At 57.7% G+C, this 21,127-nt stretch overlaps 1 protein-coding gene across 6 annotated transcripts in view; it reads right to left on the bottom strand.

Moving 5' to 3' along the window:
- The window catches only part of COL18A1 (collagen type XVIII alpha 1 chain), a 41,379-nt gene that overhangs the window by 3,335 nt on the left and 16,917 nt on the right, over positions 1-21,127 (bottom strand). The window contains exons 1-34 of one of the 6 annotated variants that reach the window (XM_075094183.1): positions 14,626-16,126; positions 10,293-10,837; positions 7,357-7,440; positions 7,207-7,266; positions 6,886-7,024; positions 6,664-6,767; positions 6,549-6,575; positions 6,291-6,452; positions 6,169-6,195; positions 6,019-6,081; positions 5,826-5,912; positions 5,618-5,671; positions 5,394-5,543; positions 5,182-5,244; positions 4,925-4,969; positions 3,821-3,961; positions 3,662-3,733; positions 3,520-3,546; positions 3,346-3,390; positions 3,138-3,200; positions 2,672-2,707; positions 2,511-2,600; positions 2,324-2,353; positions 2,190-2,216; positions 1,906-1,968; positions 1,679-1,753; positions 1,550-1,585; positions 1,375-1,428; positions 1,127-1,201; positions 841-912; positions 587-629; positions 378-440; positions 245-288; positions 15-137 (exon numbers count right to left, since the gene is read on the bottom strand). In XM_075094183.1, the coding sequence (XP_074950284.1) occupies positions 15-137; positions 245-288; positions 378-440; positions 587-629; positions 841-912; positions 1,127-1,201; positions 1,375-1,428; positions 1,550-1,585; positions 1,679-1,753; positions 1,906-1,968; positions 2,190-2,216; positions 2,324-2,353; positions 2,511-2,600; positions 2,672-2,707; positions 3,138-3,200; positions 3,346-3,390; positions 3,520-3,546; positions 3,662-3,733; positions 3,821-3,961; positions 4,925-4,969; positions 5,182-5,244; positions 5,394-5,543; positions 5,618-5,671; positions 5,826-5,912; positions 6,019-6,081; positions 6,169-6,195; positions 6,291-6,452; positions 6,549-6,575; positions 6,664-6,767; positions 6,886-7,024; positions 7,207-7,266; positions 7,357-7,440; positions 10,293-10,837; positions 14,626-15,979 (4,143 nt within the window). In that variant the 5' untranslated portion in view covers positions 15,980-16,126. Of the gene's footprint in view, positions 1-14; positions 138-244; positions 289-377; positions 441-586; positions 630-840; positions 913-1,126; positions 1,202-1,374; positions 1,429-1,549; positions 1,586-1,678; positions 1,754-1,905; positions 1,969-2,189; positions 2,217-2,323; positions 2,354-2,510; positions 2,601-2,671; positions 2,708-3,137; positions 3,201-3,345; positions 3,391-3,519; positions 3,547-3,661; positions 3,734-3,820; positions 3,962-4,924; positions 4,970-5,181; positions 5,245-5,393; positions 5,544-5,617; positions 5,672-5,825; positions 5,913-6,018; positions 6,082-6,168; positions 6,196-6,290; positions 6,453-6,548; positions 6,576-6,663; positions 6,768-6,885; positions 7,025-7,206; positions 7,267-7,356; positions 7,441-10,292; positions 10,838-14,625; positions 16,127-21,127 lie in introns of those variants that run through there. The other 5 variants (XM_075094184.1, XM_075094185.1, XM_075094188.1 and 2 more) reach the window with 5 other exon arrangements.

Here is a 21,127-nt window from a genome sequence, read left to right as displayed (position 1 = left end):
CATGGGGTACTCACCGGCAGCCCGGGATAGCCCTGGGGCCCAGCAGGCCCTGGCAGCCCAGAGACGCTGGGTCCGTAGAGCGGGGTGCTGCCTGGCTCGCCCTTCTCGCCCTTGGAACCTGCCTCCCCCTTGTCACCCTGTGGGATGTCAAGGTCTCAGGTGAGCAGCCAAGGTGCACCCCAATACCCAAAATCATGCTGGCTGCTGGCCCCATGAGCCTCTGCCAGCATGCAAAAGGGCTTACCCGCAGGTTGGCACTGAAGTGACTCAGGTCGTAGGGGAAGTGGCCTGTGGAGAGGGAGAGGAGGGGAGAGGAGAGCTGGGGTGGGCACAAGCCACCCCCTGCCCACCTCTGCCTGGAAGGATGGGTCACCCACCTGGGGGCCCTGGGGCTCCAGTATCGCCTTTCTCTCCCTTTTGTCCTGGAAACTGGTGGAAACCTGTGGGGAGCAGCAGAGAGATGTCATTTTAGCCCTGCAGTATTCCAGCCCGAGCTCTAATGGAAGGGGTCCTGTCATATCCCCCTCAGCCTTGTTGGGGGTCCCTGAACTGCCCCAAGGAGGCTGAGGGAGGGACACTCCCTTACCAGGGAAGGCTGGCAGCATGGGCTGGCCGGAGTCACTGAAGGCCTGTGGGGATGCAGAGGAAGCGGCTGCAGAGATGGGCAGCATCCTCAGGGACACCCCACCTTGATGTGATGCTGACAGCAGCCCTATGTGCCAGCCCTGGCTGGCATGCCACCAGAGAGTCCCCCGCCTCATCCAACCAAGCAGGGGGCACTGGGGGGACCCAGTCACCAGCCCTCAGCTTCCCCATCACAGTGACTGTGTTTTTACTCACATTGCTGTTGTCGTAGACTATGCTGCCAGGTGGCCCAGGGGGACCTGGGGGACCCGGGGGTCCTGGGGGACCCTGCGGTGGGAGAGAAGATGCATCAGCATCCTGCAAAGTGGACAGTCCCCCTGGTGGGGACAGCAGGGCCATGCCCTGCCCCAGAGGGGCAATCAGTCCCTGAGAAAGGGAGGCATGTGCCCTTTGCCAGAGGGATTTGAGTCCCCAGGGAGACCCTCAGTGTGTGTGTCCCCAGTCTGCTGGACCAGTCTGGGGGGACTGTGGCAGTGCTCACCCGCAAGCCCAGCATGCTACTAACATCTGCAGGGTCACCCTTCTCGCCCTTCAGCCCGTTCATGCCAGGACGTCCCTGGGGATGAACAGCACAAAAGAGCCTTGTTCCCGTCCCACCAGCTGCAGGGTGACACCCTGGCATCACCCCACTCCTCAGCATTGCTGGGACATGATGGGGTTTGGTGGGTGGGGGGACATGGTGGAGGAGGCAATGGCTGAGGGGACAAACAAACCGCGAGCATGTCTTACAGGTCTGCCCGGAAAGCCAATCTCTCCCTTCATCCCTGCTCGTCCCTGGGGACCCTGGAGGGGAGAGAAGATGAGGCTGGGGGTGCTCAGAGCAGGGGCATCCCCATCCCCCTCTGCCCTGGATCAGCTCTGTACCTCCCCATGGGATATGAGGAGGACCGCGATGGTGACTTACCAAGGGTCCCATAGGTCCCCGGAGCCCTGGCTCCCCCTGCAGACAGCAGAGAAGGAAAGGGCATCACCACCGGGACCACGTGGCACTCATCACACAGGGACATGCCTGCCATTCCCGCAGCACACCCACCTTTTCTCCTTTCATCTTTGCGGTGACCATGGTCCCATCGGGGCTGATGATGACACCAGGCTCCCCCTTCTCTCCCTGCAAGAGAGGAGCAGGCATAAGGGGAGATGGAGGGACCAGGCTCCCTCCCACAGTGGGGCTGGCATCACCACTGGGACCCAGTGGCCAGGCAGGATAGGGGACCAGGAGCGTGACCACCCCACAGGGTGGAGCTGGCCCGGAGCTGTTACCTTCAACCCTGGGGAGCCCTGGGGACCAGACGAGCCCCGGTCTCCTTTCGGTCCCACTGGGCCCTGCAGGGAGGAGCACAGAGCCCGTGTCAGCCCCAACCCACCAACGGCAGACCCCAACAACTACCCCAGCATCATCACAGCAGGACCAGCAACCAGAGGTGTCACCAAAGTATTCCCAGAGCTTTCACTCTGACTCCCCCATCTGGTGCCCAGGCACTGTCCCATGCCCCACTGCAGGCACCAGTGCCACCCCTGCAATCTCCAGTTCTACCACAGCTCACCGGGAAGCCAGCATGACCTGGTCTGCCCTGCAGAGAGAAGCAGAGGTGCTTGTATGAGCAAACCCCATCTTTCCAAGAAACCGGGTGCCCTCTGGGCACTTCCAGGGGGAGTGTGGGTGGCAAAGGTTGCCTACCTCTGGACCGGGCAAAGCTGCCAAAGACTTCTGGAAAGAGACAAACCAAGGATTTTCACCCTGATCTTTGCTCTGAAGAGGTCAGACCTCCTGGAGATGTCTCTCTCAGTCCCCCCACATGATGGGTGCTGGGCAGGGCCCTTCCCCCTCCAATTTTAGCTCCCCCAAGCCAGGACCCATCACTTACATCTTCACTTGAGACAGTGATGACCTGTCCAGGGGGACCAGGTGGACCAGGGGGTCCAGGCAGCCCCACACCATCTTGGCCTCGCTCACCCTGGAAGACACAAGCCATCAGCACCAGGGCCACGGCTGGCCAGTCCCTGTCCCCAGCCCAGTAGTACCTACCTTCTCGCCAGGGCTGCCACTGTCACCTTTGGGTCCCTGGAATGAGGAGCAGGCAGGGGTGAGCTTCCCACTTGCCACTACACACAGCTGGACCCTGGCTCACAAGCAGAGACCCCCTCCTGACTGTGGCTCAGCAAAATCTTTCAGGCCACCCCCTGCCTGCAAGGTCCAGGCAGTGAATCAAGGTAGGATTGCTTTTGGGTGGAGGTGATGGTGAGCAGGGTGGCAAGCTGATGAGAATGGGCTCCCAAACAGCATGGGCACCCCTGGCATGCAGTGAGCCCGGTCCCAGAGCAGGGGAACAGCTGAACACAGAGGGGGGATGAGTTTTGGCTGCTGGGGACAGATTTTCGTTGCTGGGGATGGATTTTGGCTGCTGGGGATGAAGCTTCTGCAAGTGGCCCTGCGGCACGCAAGGGTGCCCTGCCTGAGTGAGGGGCTGGAAAGGGGGGGCTGATGTTCCTACCTGCGGTCCAGGGAAGCCCTCGAGTCCAGGGCGGCCGTCCACGCCGGGCACACCAGCATCTCCCTGCAACAAGGTGTAGGAAAAGGTGAGATGCAGTACAAAGCATCCTCCAAACAGCCCCAGGTTGGGGAGCACAGGGGTCCTACCCAGCACCCCGCCCATCCCAGAGACTCACACACAGCCTGTCCTGACCTCTCAGAACTCCTACCTTTGGTCCTGGCAAGCCAGGCTGCCCGGGGCTGCCGACCTCCCCCTGCACGGAAAGAGGTGTCAGAGTGGGAGCATGCCCACAGGCTGACCATGGGCATGCTACAAGGATGGAGACAGGCTCCTGCAGCTGGCTCTGGCAAAGCACAAGGAAAGCATTTGAAGGGCTCCTCACCTTCACCCCTGGCAGTCCTGGCACGCCCTGCAAGCAACAAGAAGGGGGCCATGAGCATGGAGTGATGACAGGGAACACAATGGTGGGGGATGCCCCAGAAAGCTCAGGATGGAGGGGAGGGAAGAAGCAAAAGTGGAGCTACCTGTGGTCCTTCAGGTCCAGGTGGTCCGGGGGAGCTGGCAGCAAATGACAGCCCTGAGCCCTCCATGTCGCCCTAGGCGCAGGGGGGGAGAAGGGGCTGAGTCACGTCTGCTCCTTGCTCCAGTTTATCCCACCCCCCATCACAGGGGTGATCACTTACAAATCCAACCTCGTAGCCTGGCCCCGGTGGTCCCGGGGGACCTGGGGGCCCTGGCTGCCCTCGGGGTCCGATGGGTCCAGGAAGACCAGCTAACCCTATTTCTCCCGGGGCTCCAGCCGGTCCCATTTCTCCCTTGCTGCCCTGTAAAGAGGACGAGAAAAAAAAGGGGACAGATGGGATGAGGCAGCAGCAGTCCCTGTCTGGAGCCTGCAAGTGGGAGACAGTGCATCCCCTCCAGCATCCCCAAACCACCCCTTGGGACAGGACACATGATTCCCTGTCTCCAGGGAAGAGGGGCTTTGTGGGATGAGGCATCGGCCAGCTCCAGCATCCCTTGTTCTGGCTGTCCTCACATGGCCGTGGCTCCCCATGCGATGCACACAGTGGCCACCAGAGGCTCGTCTAAAATCATAAATGTGATTTTTTGGCTTTTTGCATGCAACGGGCTCTGATGTGGCAGCAGAGCTCAGTGCTGAGGGGGGATGCTCACGGGCAACCTTGTGCTTTGCTACGGGTCTCCAAGCGGCACGATCAGTCCTTACACCTGGTGCCATCCCACCTACCCTCTAGATGTTAAGAAAACTTAACTCTTGATGCTCTGGCCCCCAGCTTAGGCTGTGGTGGATGGGTTATCCCAAGGGGCATCCTGGCCCCCTGGGGAGGGGAGAGTGATCATGCATGTCCCAGCAACCCTTCACTTCCACCCTTGGGACTGCGGAGCTGAAAGAAGCTTGCGCAGGCAGGCAGGCAAGTGATGTGCAGAAGATGGGGTGTTTTCCAGCTGGGTGCAGGCACCCAAACCCCGCAAGGCAAACCCTCTTCTGTGCATTGAAACACCCTGTTCGGCTTGCCTGCCCACTTCTCAAGGCAGCAGTGCCCTGACCAAAGCCAAGTGAGGGTGGCAGGAGCCCGGTAAGCATCCTGGGGGTGGTTGGTGGCTCCACCCACCCTCGAGCCATGGCACTGCGCTGCTCCAGGAGGAACCCAAATACAGCATCCCCCTCCCTGCTCCGGCACAAGGTGGCCCCCCAGGTAGCATCCCTGCCTCCAGTTTGCAATGCATGTGGGACCCTCCTGCCAAGAATCCTGCACCAGGCACAGTACCTTGGGTCCTGGTGCACCAGGGAGGCCGAGGTCACCCACATCGCCCTGGGGAGAAGAAGGAAGAAGAGGGTGTGAAGAAGCTGCCTTGCTCCAGGAGCAGATTGATGATCTCCAGTCCAGGGATGGAGGGAGCTGGGACCTCCCGGAGATTTGCCAGGGGTCCAAGCGTCAGCTGCTGTGGCCCCCCCTCTGGTGCCACCTGCCCCACAGAGGAGCTGTGACATCCTCCCAGGTGACATAGGACAGGGGACACTCACCTGCTCTCCTTTGGGCCCTGGCTGCCCAGCTGCCCCGTCTCTTCCAGGAGGACCGTGAGGACCCTGCAAGATGCCCAGGAGTTGGATCCAGTGCAAGGAGACCTTGTGGGGCTGGAGGGTACAGAGCCCCCCACTGCCACAGGGGGTGGTTACAGTCCCACCGCCATGGGATGGCCCTGGAATGGGTCCCCTTGGCCACTCCATACACCTACCACTGGTCCAGGGGGCCCAGGGGTCCCATCTTTGCCTGGCAGCCCTGGTGGTCCCAGCAGGTCTGTACGGTTCATCCCAAACCGTCCCGGCTCCCCCGGCAAACCGGGCACACCAGGTGGCCCTGGGGGACCAGGTGGCCCTCGTGGACCCTACAAGAGAAGGAGGGGACAATGGCTGACCGTATCCCCCCACTCGCTGCCAGCAGAAGGGAACCTGCACTCACCCGCAGGCTATCCAGATCGCTGCTGAAGCCAGAGCCCTCCATGTCAATAAAGGTCTGGGGGAGAAGCACATGGGTGATGTCAGGTACCGATGGCCAGGGTTGTGGTGCTTGGTGGCATGGGGATGCTGCCAGGGGCAGACACTAGCATCCCACTCCTCCATGCCCGCCCCTGCCCCCCACCCAAACCTGTGTCCCAGGGTGCACCCACCAGCTTGTCATGCTTCGAGGAGGGTCCTGGTGGCCCCGGGGGACCAGGGGGTCCAGGAGGTCCCCTTGGTCCCACGCCTGGGTCGCCCTGGCACAGAGGAGAAAGCGTGGTTTGTGAGCATAGCCCAGCTGCTGGCAAGAGGAATTGGGGGTAGCAGGGTGTGCTATCCCCTCACATCGGCATTGGCACTCACCTTCTCCCCCTTCAGACCAGGCTCCCCTGGCATCCCAGGAAACCCCTGCGGTCCTGTATCACCCTGTGAAGGGGAGCAGTGGTGGGTCAGCAGGTGGTGAGGAAAAGGGGGTGGCTGGCACCCATTGCCCACCCCCCACACCCTACTTACGGGTTTGCCATCCTCGCCGGGATCACCCTAGGGATGGCAGAGAGGGGAAAGGTCAGTGTGCAGGCAGGCAAGAAGGCAGAGGTGGGGGAGAGGGGATACCCGAGGGGTGGGGGCTGACTCACAGGCTCACCGTCCCTGCCAGGGGGTCCATCCTTCCCTGGTGGCCCTGGGGGACCGGTGACCTGCTCCACCATCACGCCGTCAGTGTGCCGTGAGAAGGTCCCAGGGTTGCCTGGCTCCCCTTTCTGTCCCTTGGAGCCAGGGTAGCCAAATCCAGCACTGCCCTGGGGAGCCAATGGAAATGGGGATGGGCAGCACATCCCCAGAGGTGGGAGCCCAGGGAGGCATGGCTTTGCCCCAGCTCCACCTGCGATGCTCACCTTAACGCCCAATTCTCCTTTCTCCCCCTGCAGGATAGAAACAAAAAGGAGTGGGTGTAAAATGTGGAGACATTGGTGGCATCCTTGAGCCCCTGGGATCCCCTCTCTTACCCACCTTTTCACCCTTGACACTGCCTGTCCCCACAATGCTGCCTGTCCCCGAGTCACCTTTCAGGCCACGCTCGCCCTTCTCCCCCTTTTCGCCTTTGGGGCCGGTGCCTGCAGAAAGGGAAAAGGGACCCGGTTGTGCCTGTGTGGAGCCACCCACCACACCCCCGCCGGTGTGCCCTGGGGCCAGCTGGCACAGCAGTGAAGGGGATGCTGCTGTCGGTATTACCTCCTGCGGAGACCTGCAGTGTCTCCTTCACTCCGGTCCTCTCAGCTTTCTGCAGGGAGCCCCCGCCACGCCTCAGCCCGCTGTCCACTGCCACGGGGGGAGAGGTGACGGGGACAGCATCCACCAGCCCCGGGACACCCTGTGCCAACAATAAGGGGACACCGTGGCACGGTTCACCTCCCGGTGCCCTCTCAAAAGTGACAGGTGCCGGAACCCCATCAGGTATCCTTGGACCTCAACCATGGAGGGCACCCAGACCTCCTTGTCCCTAAAATCTTGGGGTCCTGCCACCAAGTGCATCACCCATGGGCACCAACTCACCCTGTTTTTCCCTGAGTGTTGGTGTCCACCTTCTGCCCCACTGCCAAAATCACCAGATACCTGCATTTGCCCAGGGAGAAGGAGCGAGGGTTCAGCCAGGAGCATGGGGTGGCAGCCCCCCAGCCTGGCGCAGCCACTGCTGGCACTCACCTCCTCAGTGTCATCCTCCTCTTCCTCACACTGGTGCTCGGCTGCCCGCGGGTCCCCTTGCAGCTTCAAGTCAGCAATCACCCCCTGGGAGGAAACCACACTTAGGGATGCCACAGATGGACACGCACCACGGACAGACATGCGACACAAGCCACCCTGCGGCGTGCCACCCAGCCACCATGTCCCTGAGTGCCCTGTGTACATCAGGCTCTTCCACTTGGCATGGAGAGCCCTCTCCATCTGAGCAACTGGCACAGCGAGGTTTCAACCTTGTAGCCCCTAGTCCCCAGCACACTGAGCATGGCTCAGCGAGCCATGGCAAAAAGCCTTGTGCCAGCACCAGCACCAGACCAGCCAAGCGGAGGTGGCAGCCAGGATCTGGCCAGCCAGCAAGCAACGCTTTGGCCAGGTTCTTCATTCCCCCACTCTGGACGGCTCCCCAGCCACAGATGGCCTCTCCACCCCAAGCAAGGGCTGCTGGCATGTCCCAGTCCACTACAGCCCCAGTTCTGTATTTCTTAGGCTACTCCACACTTCCTTACCATTTATTTGGGTTTTGCAAGCACCATATGCATCCAAACCGCCTGTTTATACAAGAAGTCACCACAAATACCTTCGTAAGGATGCTGCCTCCAGACAAACACCTGCAGCCGAGCTACCTGCACTGTCTGGGAGGGCAGCATTCCCTTATCGACCCATGAGGGTGTGTGGGTCCCAGCCTGAACCCCATGGCTCCCACAGCAAGCAGGGTCACCTGGCACATCTCAGAGCCCAGCCCAGGTCCCTGCTGCTGGGATGAGACGCAGGGATGCTGCCGGGACGGGATGTTGCCTGTCCCTCTGATCCCAGCAGGGAGGTGCTGGGGACCATGCTGGGAAGTGAGCTCAGAAAGGGCAGATACCTCCTGCTAGGTGTCTCTTCTCTGGGCAAGACACCTAAAATAATATTTGGGGTCACTTGAAAGCACAGTGCACCATGTCCGGGAAATAACCATGCTCAGGAAACACAACTGCTTTAAGAAAACAAGAATCAGGGGCAGTTGCAGTTCAGCCAGGCTGACTATGATATTATAATATGAATATCTTATAAACATATTTTATTATATATAATAAAAATATGATAAACATATTAATTTTTAATATATAATAAAAACTTATATATAAATTCCTCCGACAAGCAAATGCCCCCCAGGTGAGTTGTAACCTCTTCCAGCTGCTCACCCTCATGACAGCTGGCTCTATCCCACCCTTCTCCTCCCTGCCGAGCACCAGCATCAAGCACAAGCTTTGATAAAAGGAACACTCCAGCCTGGCCTTCCCAGTCCTGGGGCTTGCCAGAGGCATAGGAAATAATCTGGTTCCAGCCCTGAACCAAGGCATCCCCATGAGGAATGGATATAAGGGCCCTTTGCAGCCTGTTTGCCCCAATAAAGGGGGCAGCAGCACTGTAGGTCTTACCATGCATCCAGCTGCAAACAAATCCTCCTGCCAGACCCCAGCTGGGACCCAATTTGCAGTAACCCCCTTGATGTCTGCTGTCCCAGGGGCTTTTGCATTACCTGCAGGCTTCACCCCTCCAGGTTTCATCCCACTGACACAAAGGCAATCTGGGAAGAAGCACAGATGCCAGCTGAGACCCCACGAGCAGCCCTCCAGCTGCCCATGAGCAGCTTGTCTCACAGACTGACCAAGGGCCAGGTTTTAATCAGTCTGACACCCTGTTAGTTCCAGATAACATGAGTTGGGTCTGGTCAGCAATGGAAATACCATGAGGCAGTCAGATGCCAAGGAGACATCCAAGCCCATGTTCCCCGCTCCTATCTCAGCTGGCCAAGGAAGTCAGCCTCCATCGCTCGATGGCCGGCTATTCCCCATGGGAAAACTGGGGGCGGGCAGTGGGATCGGGTGTTTGGCAAGCTCGGGAACATCATCTGTTAGAAAGGCAGGAGTGCTTCGTTCTGTTTTGGGCTGTTGCTTTGCCTTCCAACTGGTGCCAAACCCTCCCAGCTGGGGAGAGGATTTCTTCCACGGCCATGACCTGGCTCTCCCAGCAGGTTCAAGAGCAAAAAATTGCTCTTAAAGAGGAAAAATTTGCTCGTGAGACCTCAAGGAACTAACCCAAATCCCAGCACAAACTGGCCCCCAGCCCATCAATCATTAACCCTTCCCAGAGGACCTTTCCTTGCCCAAGGTAGTTTAACTGGGACTGCAACAGCACTGCTCATTAGTCAAGATGATGTTTAAGCTCAGAAACATGCTTTGCAAAGCTCCCTGGGAAAAGCATTGCTCCACTTGGCAGAGCCTCTGTTGCTGGGCAAACCGTGTTCAACCCAGGAGAAACCTGGCGGTGCAGTCCTGAGCTTTCCTCTCCTCAAGCACCACAGGGGATTTCCACATCAGCTGGGCATTTTCCCCACACTTTCCATAAACCTTATCTAGAGTATAAGTCATGCTCAAATCAAAGGCTAAGTTATCAGCTTTTCTCCTTGCTCTCCAAAGTCTTCCTGCAGATACCACCCAACGTCAGCCAACAAAGATATGCTCCAGTCCAAGCATTTTTTCCAGCTAAAAGAGACATTTTACCAGCTAAACCAGCTCCTCCACCAAAGAAGTTGGGTATTTTTAGCAAAAGGGAGACTTGAAGAAGCTCAGCGTTTGCTGGGGAAGGTATGGGCAACAGTGGCTGCTGTAGCACAACCCTATCTCCTCCTGCCAGCCCACACTGAGAGCTTTGCCTTGGTGAGATGCAAGGCAATAAAGTTGGTGGCATCTTAAGCCATCTTTCCCCCCATCTCAAGAGTCTCCTTCCCAAGGAACGCATGTGGAACATGGCTGCTGGTTTGTCTTCTGGGCAAAGCATAAGGTTGGTATCGTGTCCCTCCAGCCTTACCCAGGCTTCTCCTTGGACATGCTCCTTGGAGTGACCCAAGGGCTTACCTGGTATTTATCCGGATCAGCTCCTCCAGCCTGAGCAACAAAGAGCCCGGAGCCATCTTCCAGCTCCATCTCATCTGGGGAGCGCTCAAAGTGAACCCGCTCGTGCTCCTCACAGTCCAGGTAGAGAATGACCTCGTCCTCCTCCACGCTGATGGCAAAGCGCGTCCACTGGTTGAGCAAGGTGGGCACGGTGAAGAAGGCTGCTGGATATGATCTTGGTGAGCCTGGCTCTGTGTAGTAAAAGATGATCTGCTGCTTGCCCATCCGCAGCTCCGAGAGCTTGACGCCCACATAGATGATGCTCTGTGAGGAGTCCGTGATGGCAAAGAGCACGCCAGCCCGGGGGGTGGTGGGCTGGATGTGGAACAGGAGGGAAAAGTCCCGGTAGAAAGGGCTTGGCAGGTGGTACCGGGCCACCTGGCCTGTGTTGGCATTGGGGCCAAAGACATAGCCGGGGTTGTTGTCGGGGCCGTAAATTTTGAGGATCTCCTCTGGTGGGGGGTCTCCAATCAGCTCCAGGAGGCTGACCTCAGTGCTCAGGTTCTCTGCAAGAGGAAGGGAAAGGGGAGGGTCAAAACCAGCCCGGCAAGGATGGTCGCCCTCAGCAAGGCAGACACCATTGGCCATGCCTCCCCCAAACGCCAATCTTCAGCTGCTCCCTCTGCTCGCCCTCCCCAGGGCCTGGGATTTTCCTTCAGGCTGCAGGTTGACCAAGGCAGCAATGCTCCCTGAGCTGCTCCCAGCACACAGTTGGGATGCAGCTCCTAGAATGTCACCCATTCCCTGCTGCTGGCCCGCTGACCATGGCCAGAACATCCTTGAGATGGGATAAAACCAAAGGGATCTTGCTCATGGTAGCAACATGCCCGTGCAGGCAGCAGGGAATGCTGCCTGAGTACCAGGATGCTGAACAACTACAGAGCCATGAGGAAGTGTGTTGCATCCATACCCACTCCAGGGTCACAGCGACCCCCCCACATCATCCTGCGACAAGCTCACGGGGCCACTTGGGCTGGGAATAAATCAGAGCCATCCCCTTGCAACATCCTGGGAATGGGGCTCGAGCCAGCGCACCCCCGTCAGCTTTCCAGATGATCTCAATTTGGAGCTCGCCTCCTTCCCTGACTCCTTTTTCTCAAGGCGCTTGGGGAAGTTCTGCTCAGGACCGTCTCTCCTACCCGACACAGCTGAACATCTGGCCGGGGCGAGCCGGCCCTCTGTACGCCAGCTCCAATTGTTTTGGCAGCAGACGCATCCTCATCGCCCACACACCGGGCGCTGGATTCCTCCTCTCCTATGTCAACCACTCGGGCGGGTGCCAACTCAATGGGATCAAGCACGCCGGGTGTTTTTTAACCCCACGTTTCCCGGGAGCAAGGAAACCCAACCACCCCAGCTCCAAAACGGCAAGAGCTCTGCACTGGGAATGGATGCTTGGTGCCAGTTTCAATCCCATACCAAGTCAGGAGCAGGAGCAGGAGACAATTCAATGTCCCCAAATCCACCCCTAGTGTTTCACGTGAGCAATGGGGGGTTATCAGAGGTGTGCTGAGCCTGGGAGGACAAGCCAGGCACCTCCACCATACTCTGGAGCCAGGCATTGTCCTCCAGAGCTCCTTAAAAAAAAAAGAAGAGGGGGAAAAAAAAAAGAAGATTCAGCCCAGCCTTGCCCAGCCTGGAAGGAAAACATGTCTCTCGGGATGGTGGGAGGAGATGAAAACCTGGGTGTCTCTTCTAAAGCCTGGGGGTACCTGTGCACATGGAACATCCCCAGCTTCCCCCTGCTGCCAAGCCCCAGTGCCAGTGCCAGCCATGTGACAGGGACCCAGGTAGCAGGGATGTTAAAAATGCCATTGACTAGAGGTGGGGGCAAGTTTTCTCTCTGCCAGACCCCAGACCCACTGATCCTCTCCTGAGCCTGATGCTCTGAAACTACTCTGTGCCCACTCTGCTCCCCCAAGCCCCCAGTCCCTCCCAAGCTTGGTATCCCAAAACTGAGCATGTGCCTGGGAGGAAACTTCCCTCCAGGTCCTACACCAGCCCTAACCCCCTCATCTGCCCTGCACCAGGATCAGGCTTCCCCACAGAGCATCCCCACTCCACTCGGAGGGGAAGGGCTCAGTGCAGCCCCTCAGCCTTGCTGGCCACAGGGACCTCTGGATCCTGGAGCCCAGCATCCTTTCATGCCCGGCATCCTTTCGTGCCCAGATATGCACAACCCTACACCAAAAATGATGGGGCGAGGGAGCAGGGCTCTCCTGGACCTGAAGTGAGCCCCAGCCTGGCACCCACCCTTGAGACACCCTATGCTCAGGCACCCCACAAGCTCCCTCCCACTGCCCCATCACCACCCGCACCAGCCACCCTGCACCAGGCGGCCGTGGCCAAGCTGACCAAAAACACCAGGATGCAGGGATGGAGCTTATCTCAGGCTGAAGGAAGCCAAATTCACAGCAGCTTTAAGGGAAGAGGAAACCAGAGCTTCCTCCCAGGGGTCTGCACTGGTATAAGAGCCGGCACTGCAATTTCTGCAGCCAGACAAGCCATCGCCTGCCCCCAGACCTCGAGATGAGGGGATGGGCTGAAAGAGGCTTTTGTTAGCATTACAATTTTCAACCACACTCCCCTTGGCACTTCATCTGGCTCCGAGATCTCCTTTCTCTCCAAACACGCCACTTGCCCCCCAGCCTGGGGTGGAAGCTGGATGCCAGCACTTCCCAAAGCAAATAGGGTCACATCTTTCCCCTGTACAACGTGCAAAGCAGGCAGAGGCCAGGGCTGTGAGGCCGGATGGGGTCTGGGGAGCCAGGGGGGAGATAAGGGGAGATAAGGGGAGACCCCTTCAAACAGCTGCTCCCCTGTGAAAGCCAAATGCCCTTTCTTAACCCCAACCTTTCAGGCCATGCCTGATTTTTCCAAAGGACACACAAATATTGCACCCACTCCTCTCTGCAGCAAACTGGCAGCACACACCATGGAGCATGGAGGGCCAGAGACAGCTGATGCCGCAGTGATTTTGGAACGGGTGCTGGCATGGGATGGCTGCAGGGATGCCTCTGGCTGCAGTGACCCAGCCATTTGCTCGTTACCATTGGAAAGGCCCCAGAGATGCTCCAGGCCACACTTCTGCTCTGACATGACCTTCTTGGTTGGCCTGAGCTGAGGCTGCTGGCATGGCCCCATGCATCCCATCCTGCCTAGGATGCAGGGGACCCCAGCATGCAGAAACATCTCAAGTCACACCATGGGGTGCACCACAGTCCCCAAGTCCCCCACCCTGTGTGCCCCTATCCAGGAGCAACACACCTCCCCCCGAGCATCCCCCTGATCCTGCTGCACCCCCCCAGGGTCAGCTGGTGAACAGAGCTGCTTTGATGCTGAGGGGATCATGTATGTGACCCTTGTCCACTGACCGCCAGCTAAATTGCCCCTCTGATGGCAGCCGGTGTCTTGCCGCTCCCGGTCAGCAGCCCCAGGCCATCACCCGAGGGCGTGGGGGACTGGCGCGGGAACACAGCTCCATTCAGAGGGCTTGGCAGGGGGGAGCAGCAAACTCTGGCTCCTACTTTCATCTGAAACTGTGTTCTTGCTCTTATGCCCCGACATGCATTTCTCCAAGTACCAGTTCCCCCCCCTCCCTTTGTCCCCCCCAACCCCACAAAGAGGCATGCCTCAGTCTCCGGTTGACTTACACAAGGGTCACAACCACCTAATGACGAAGCCAGAGGTGAAGCAACCTCTCCTGTCTGCCAGGCAGGGGGGGATCAAACATTAGCTGTTGGGTAAATCATTAACCCCAAGGCAAAGGGCTGCTCTGGGAGAGGGAAGTGTTCAAGCATGGCCATGGGTCACCTTGAAGCCTCCTCACTGCCACAGTCCCTGATGCTACTGCAGTTGGGTGGGCACAGGGTCCTGGTCCTTCCCCTGTTCCTGCAGGGAGCTGCCAGCTCTGCAAGTGCCCCACTACTGGGAGGGACACTCCAAAGCCCTTTGGCTTTGCTGAACTCTGTAGCACCTGCAAAATAGCCCACAACACCAGCACGATGCTCTAGGGGAGCATCTCTTGTCCTGGTCACTGGGACGTTGTCTTTTAACCTGGCTGTGTTTCACCAGCGATGAAACAACCTGAGGAGGGAATGGTGACACTCAGCCTTGTGGAGGGAGCCAAAACCTGCTGATGATCCTTGTTTGAAGAAGCCGAGGCTAGATGGAAAGCAATTTTGGACTCAGCAGCATCACATGGGGACAAGGCAGAAGCATTCCTAGGCGCCTAAAAATATGGGGGAGCTTGGGGAGGGGAGGCACACACACACACATCACCCAGCCACATTACCTGCAGAAGCATTAATAAAGACACAAGAATACCCTTCGTCCTCCTTGGGGAGAGCATCACAAGGCAGAGGCAGGTGCCCACTGGCCAAGTGGGTCCAACATTGGTCTCTGACGGCCTCACAGAAGCCCTGGCATGGCGGGGGGGTTACAAGGACCGAGGCGCTACACCCAGGGAGCAGGAGCAAGCAGAGAAACCACTCCACGTAGCGATGGCACCGTGGTTCAAGCAGCCCCTCCCACTCATGCAAAGCTGCCCGAATTTCTGCCTCGCTGCTGTGGCGGAGGTAATTTGGTAATCTGAAATGGTCGGTGCCCAGCACGCTGCAGAAGTGCAGGTGGGTTGGGATAGGCAGGCAACGGCCAGCTGGCGGCAACAGTCTGGGTAAGAAGTATGCGAGCCCCGTGCCACTACCATAGAGTCGCGCAGCAGCAGTTAGTAAATCAAACTCGCGAGGACCAGAGTTATCAGCAAGAGGAGGATCCACACCATTAGCCACCCTCCTGTTAAGCAAAGGAGGGCTTCGGCTCCCATTCACGCCAGCCAGCGCCAGCCCCCAGTGGCTGTGCCGCAGGTTCGGTGGGGTGGGCGGTGCTCCGTGGTGGCGTCGGGGCGTTTGCACTGTGGGGTCCCAGGCCGGAACCACCTGCTTGTGGGTATCACCACCTGATGAGAAAGGGAAAGGGGCACTACCTGGCTGGGGACCCGCCGGTCTCTGCAAGGACACCTGTGTACCCACCGCTGTGGGGTGCCCTGTCCCCAGCAGCCGTAGGTCCTCAGTGGTCCCCATCCCCAGGAGCTGTGGGTCCTCAGCACTCCCCATCCCCAGGAGCCGCAGGTCCTCAGCGGTCCCCGTCCCCAGGAGCCGTGGGTCCTCAGTGGTCCCCATCCCCAGGAGCTGTGGGTCCTCAGTGGTCCCTGTCCCCAGGAGCCACAGGTCCTTAGTGGAGCTGCTGGCCACATCCTGGCCAGGGGCAGGTGACGTGCTGTGGGGAGGAGTGATGCTTGGCCATGCCATGCTCTCCACCAGCTCTGTGACATTCCTGACCCACTGCTTGGTGTTTTCGGCTGTGGTTCGGTTGCCTTCAGGTGCTGCTGTGCTGGGATCCGGGTCCTGGTGTTGTGGCGTGGTGATGTCCCCCACCACCTGCCCAGCCCACATCCCTGGGGACGCGCTGGGGGTGGTGGCTGTCACAGAGGCAAGCGGCTGCGGCACTGTGCTTCCTTCACCGGGTGCCGCCGGGCTTCCCGTAGTCTTCCTGCTGCCCCAAGTCCAGTCCAGGAGCTGCATTTCAGATGAGGAAAAGCAGCAAGCCAGAAGGAGCAAAAACCCCAGGCGAGGTGGGGCTGGGGCCATTAGGAAGGGAAAACAAGCTTCAGAGGACGAAACACAGAGGCCAGAGGAGGGAAAGAGGGAAGAGGCAGGAGTTTTGCCCCGACTCCTGGAACGCTCACATCACTCTCTCCTCCCCGGCTCCGGCACACGACCCTTCAAACCGGAGCAAAGCAGGAGGAGTGGCCGTGCTGCTGGCCCTGCCAAACCCTCCTCTCCCAAGCGCCAGCCTCCTCACACCCGGCACAGCCCCCTGGGGACCCCACCACCCAGCTGGGGACCCACCTGAGCCCCCCAAAACCTCCGGGAGCCAAGCCAGCCCTCAGACGCACCCTGCTCCCTGTCCCAGCTGCTGCTGCCAGCTTTTTAACTCCTTCCTGCCCAGAAAATCCTAAATTCTCCCTGCTTGGTGGCTGTGGTTAAATTTCCGGTGTCAAGAGCCATACATGGGGGGGTCATACATGGACACTGTCCCCATGAATGTTCATCTTCAGTAGGACACAGAAGTGCCCCCCTCCAGGTCTCAGGGTAAGGTTATAACCTCAGAGGAAAACCAAATGAGGAGGGGAAAAAAATTCAGAAAACATTTCCAAGATTTCCACTGGCCAGAAACACAAAAAGTTTCAAAAGTCAGAAGTACTTTGGAGCCACTTTCCCGGCTTGGTTACAGGGCCAAGACCCCCCAGGTGCTGTCTCAGGATGGCAAGGGGAGCAGTTGTGATCGCCCCCATAAAACAAGCATCACACACCAGTGATGTCTGGAAGCCAGGAGGTCTGAGTAATTGTAACCTTGAATTCTTGAGTTTTACTGAAGCCAGGATGAAAATCTCCCCTGGGCAGCACTGGCACTCTCCCATGCCCCCAAAAATTCAGTCACTCTTCACCCCAGCTTAAAAAAAAATCACCCAAAATCCACTTATCCAGCCCATATCCCCACCTCAACAGTGCCCAGCTCTGGAGATGATGAGCCGTTATCCCTGAGGTCCACCAAGTCCCCGGTCCCCTGCCGGGATGCAGCACACCCATGGACCACACTGCCATGCTGTTCTTTTCATGACACGGGGCAAGTCACCTTCGTGGCTCAAAAAGTGTCCCAGAGAAGGGACACTGAGAGAGGTGACAATTTCGGCTTCCCCTAGCCAGGATGCTGCATGGCTGGGAAAGCCACATTCTGTGGTAATGTGGTCTCACAACACAGAGTGGAAAGGGATGCAGCTCTCCTGATGCTCCAGTTTAAAGATATTCAGGAAAAGAACTGAAACAAATGCCTAGATGTCTGTTTTGCTTTATGCAACATTTCTCATGCTACTTTTTAAGTGAAAGGGGTAAGTTTTCCCCTTAAAATGGCAGCTGGCACAGCAAAGTAGCTGTTGTTAATAGGCTTGCCCTATGACTGGTGCTGTTAGGGGTGCGTGTTGTGTAACAGCCCACAACTAATCAAATGTGGGATGCGTTTTTGTTCATATGTCAGAGTTTCCATATGGCCCTCCTGAAGCCCATGTGCTCCCATCAACCTGATGAAAGGAGCCAGCCTTCCAACCCGCCCCAGCATGTTTGGATGGGATCCTGCTGCCAGCTCTGTTCCCCTGGGGTGACAGTGCAGCATCCCGGCAGGGTGCGGCACCTCCCTTGCATCCTGGGTGCATCTGAGAGGGATGCCAGTGACTGCTGCTCCTCTCCCACTGGTGGGGAGGACAGACAGAAAAGCTTGGTGTTCCCATGGCCTCTCCCCTAAATTGGGGGGAGATAAATGGGGTGACAGCCTGCAGCAGGGATGCAATGCAAACACTCCAGAGTCACACAGCATCCCCAAGGAAGCTCCCAGAGCCAGGGGGGAGTATCATGAGACCCGATGAGCTGCCTCATCTCAACAAGGAAGGTTTCAGCAGCAGCACCATGCTGGGGTACCCCAAGCGTGTGCAGACATGATGCCCAGCCAGAAAAAAAAATATCCCATTTCTCTCTTCTGCTGGGATTAGGCAGCTCATGATAGCGGAACAGAGCAAAGCCGCAATCCTGCGGGACCTCCCCATGTACAGCACTGTTGCCGCCAGCCCTCATTAAGTCAATGATGTTCGTTTCACTGCACACCTTCATGCCAGCAGCTCCTGGGGAAGAAGCCAGGGCTGGGCATCCCAAAGTAAGGGATCAGGGATTTCCAAAATAAGGGCTCAGAGAGTGGCCTGGTGGCACTAGGGCATCCCAACACAGGGTGCCCAGCTCTGCCACTGACCAAGCGCTGGGCAGAGACAAGGAATGTACCAGCTGGTGAAATGTTTTGGAGAAGTTATTTCCCTGAAGAGAAGCCATGGCAGCTGGTTTGCTGGCAGAGCAGAGGAAACCCCTTGTTTTAGCCTCCTCTAGGCTAAAGGCTCCCAAAAAGCAGTTTGCATGTTCCAGGGGATGCTGCCGGAAGGTCATCATGACCTTGCACTTCTTTAAAAGCAAAACTGGATCCTCAATCTGGTCCCAGTTCCCTCCTGAACAGGCTGGCTGCATGTTCCCACTGCCATCCGCCATCTGCTGGCGCAGCCTGGTCCCTCTGGAAAAGGGGGATGAGGCTGCCTTGCTCACTGTGGGCTCAGTCTTGTCCGAGAAGAAAAGAGAAGGGGGAAAAAGAGAGGGGAGGGGAAAGGAGAAGAGAAAGGGAAAAAGGGAAGGGGGGAGGAGTGCACAAAAAGAGAGAGAGGACAAAAAAGAGAGATGGAAAAAAGAGAGGAACAAAGAGGGAGGGAACAAAGGAGAAAAAAGGAGGAAAAAAAAGAAAAAATATAAAAAAAGAGGAAAAAAAAGCCTTTCACATGGGTTTCAGACCTGCAGCACCCCATCAGTGGTTAAAGAATAACGATGTTATTGTTTAGGGGCTGAAGTGGGGCTGAGTGAGTGGGTTTCAAGTGACCCAGCCATGCATGTCCGCTGTGCCTGGGGAGCAGCCCGCGGCGGTGGCTGGGGACGGCAAACCTGGGCATGAGCACACAAACCTGGCTTTGCAGTGTGTGCTACATCCCCAACCCACGTCCTGAGCTGTCACTGGGGGCAGCTCCAGGTTGCTCTCCCCTCAGCATTTGGGAGGGGATGGGGACCCCGCCCCAGCCATGAACCCAAGAACCAGGCAGGCAGAGATGGACAGGCAGACAGACAGCAGAGGGAGCCTCAGGCCGAAGAGAGTGCAGAAGTATCCTCAGGAGACCCATTTTGCTGCACCCCATCAGGGGTGACAACCCATCCCAGTGGCCTATCCTGGCCATAAGCCCAGAGGTCACTGAGGTCTGGGCAGGGACCGGCAGCGCTTTTTGCAGCGTGCCACTGGACAGAGTGCAGGCAGGGAGTTGTGACCTTCCACCCCCTGCTCTCACCTCAAGGGAAGGTCTCCGCAAACCAGTGGGGGAGCCTGGGTCCGAGATGGCCCAAGTGAGAAGCCTTGAGCCCAAAAAGATTAAGCAGAGCTGCAGAAAAAGCTTTAATGCCAACAGCGGATCGTACTACCAAGAAATTGAGCCATGGAGGGAAAGAGTCCCCAGGGCATCCCCCTACCCAGCCATGCATCCCTGGAGCTGGAGAGGGATGGAGCTCACAGCATCCCCATGGCACAGCTCCCAGGGAGCCTCCCTTAGCAACTGGGGGCTTTAATTAACAAATTCACCCATTACCAGGCTATTTTTACCCATTTTCTGTTTGCTGAGTCCAGCCCCAACTTCCCTCAGCCTGCAGGCAGGATGGCTGCAAATTGCCTCTTGCTTTTGACCACCACTAAAAATGTCCCTAGTCCCTTTGTAGCAGCCACACCGACACACACACAGCATTGTGTTGGGGGGTACTCCATGAAATAGCCCCCTGGGACCAGCAGGAAGGATGTCTGGGGTCGGCCCCAGGATGCAAACACACTGCAGTCCCACTACCTTTCCAGAGCCCACCAGCACTTCAGCAGCTTGCTGAAAGCTTGCTGGATTACCACCAGCGATGGCAACATTGCCATAGGGTGTTCAAGAAAGAATCCACCTCAAAAGAGCACAAAACCACAGCAGAGAAAGCACTTGAGACCAATGCTGGTGCCCCATTCGTACATCTCCTCTTCCGTGAACGCTGCTGGGGAAGGAAGGAAGGAAAGAAACCTTGACACCAGCACAGCCAAAATGCTGGAGGTGGGAGCACTCATGCACCAAGCAGAAAAATTCAGTGACTGTCAGCGGCAGATGGTATCTATAAATCCTATCGATGTTTGGGATTTTAATCTGTTCTTCATCTAAAAGCCCAAATAACAGTTAAAAGGCCCTCATCAAGACACACGCTGAGGATATTACCACATCCCGAGCTGCTGACCTCCCATGCAGAGATGGCCCCTCGTGAGACAGTGGGACCCGGCCCATGGATGGGTGCTCAGCCAAGGAGAGAGGAAGGCAGGGGCTGGGGACAGGGATGCACAGAGGCTGAGCCGGCATGAGTGACAGCACCCATCACAGCCCCAAAAATGATGCAGGTGCCAGTTTGCTGGGGCCTGCCTCTGGGCCAATGTTTCCCCCCGCCCCCGGCTTCATAACATCACCGAGCCCCCGGGACTGCAGCGTTCCTAAATATTTACTCATGGAGAGCCAGAAACATCCTCCCAGCAAATTCCTCGATAAGATAAACCCTGAAAATGTCATGACTGCCTCAAGGAGCCATCAAATAACCCTGGGGAGGAAGAAGGGCAGCCGTGCCCAGACCCCCACCATTACCTGCATGCTCCTCCTGCTCCCAAACTGAGCACAGATGAAGGCACCCACTGCACCAGGGCATCTATCCTACTCATCTAAGGAATATTTTTGTCAGCCCTCATGGGAAATAACGTGGTCAACGGCAGCAGGCAGGGCAAGCAATGAGCAAAGCAAACAACCTTCTTTCCAAGTGTGGCTAAAAATGCCCGCAGGGGTCGAGCCCTCAGGGAACAGTGTGCCAAGGGGCAGCTTGGGACTCAAGAAAGCATCCTGAGTTTGCCTTGTAAGTCGTTACCCTCCAGCGACGACCGGGAGCCCCAAGCTGGAGAAGGCACAGCTAAGAGATGCTGGTGTCCTCTTTTCCCCCATCTGCATGTGCAGGAGGACAAGGTAGTGGGGGCAGAGAATTGGGGCTGGGGTGACTTTGGCCACCCCGTGAGGTGCTCTGGCCACCCCAGGGTTTGGATGGTGGAGAGGG

Source organism: Phalacrocorax aristotelis, chromosome 5 (genome assembly GCF_949628215.1).
Source record: "Phalacrocorax aristotelis chromosome 5, bGulAri2.1, whole genome shotgun sequence".
Taxonomy (NCBI): Eukaryota; Metazoa; Chordata; class Aves; order Suliformes; family Phalacrocoracidae; genus Phalacrocorax; species Phalacrocorax aristotelis.
The sequence above is the reverse complement of the archived record's forward strand: the minus strand, read 5'-3'. Positions and strand labels throughout refer to the sequence as shown.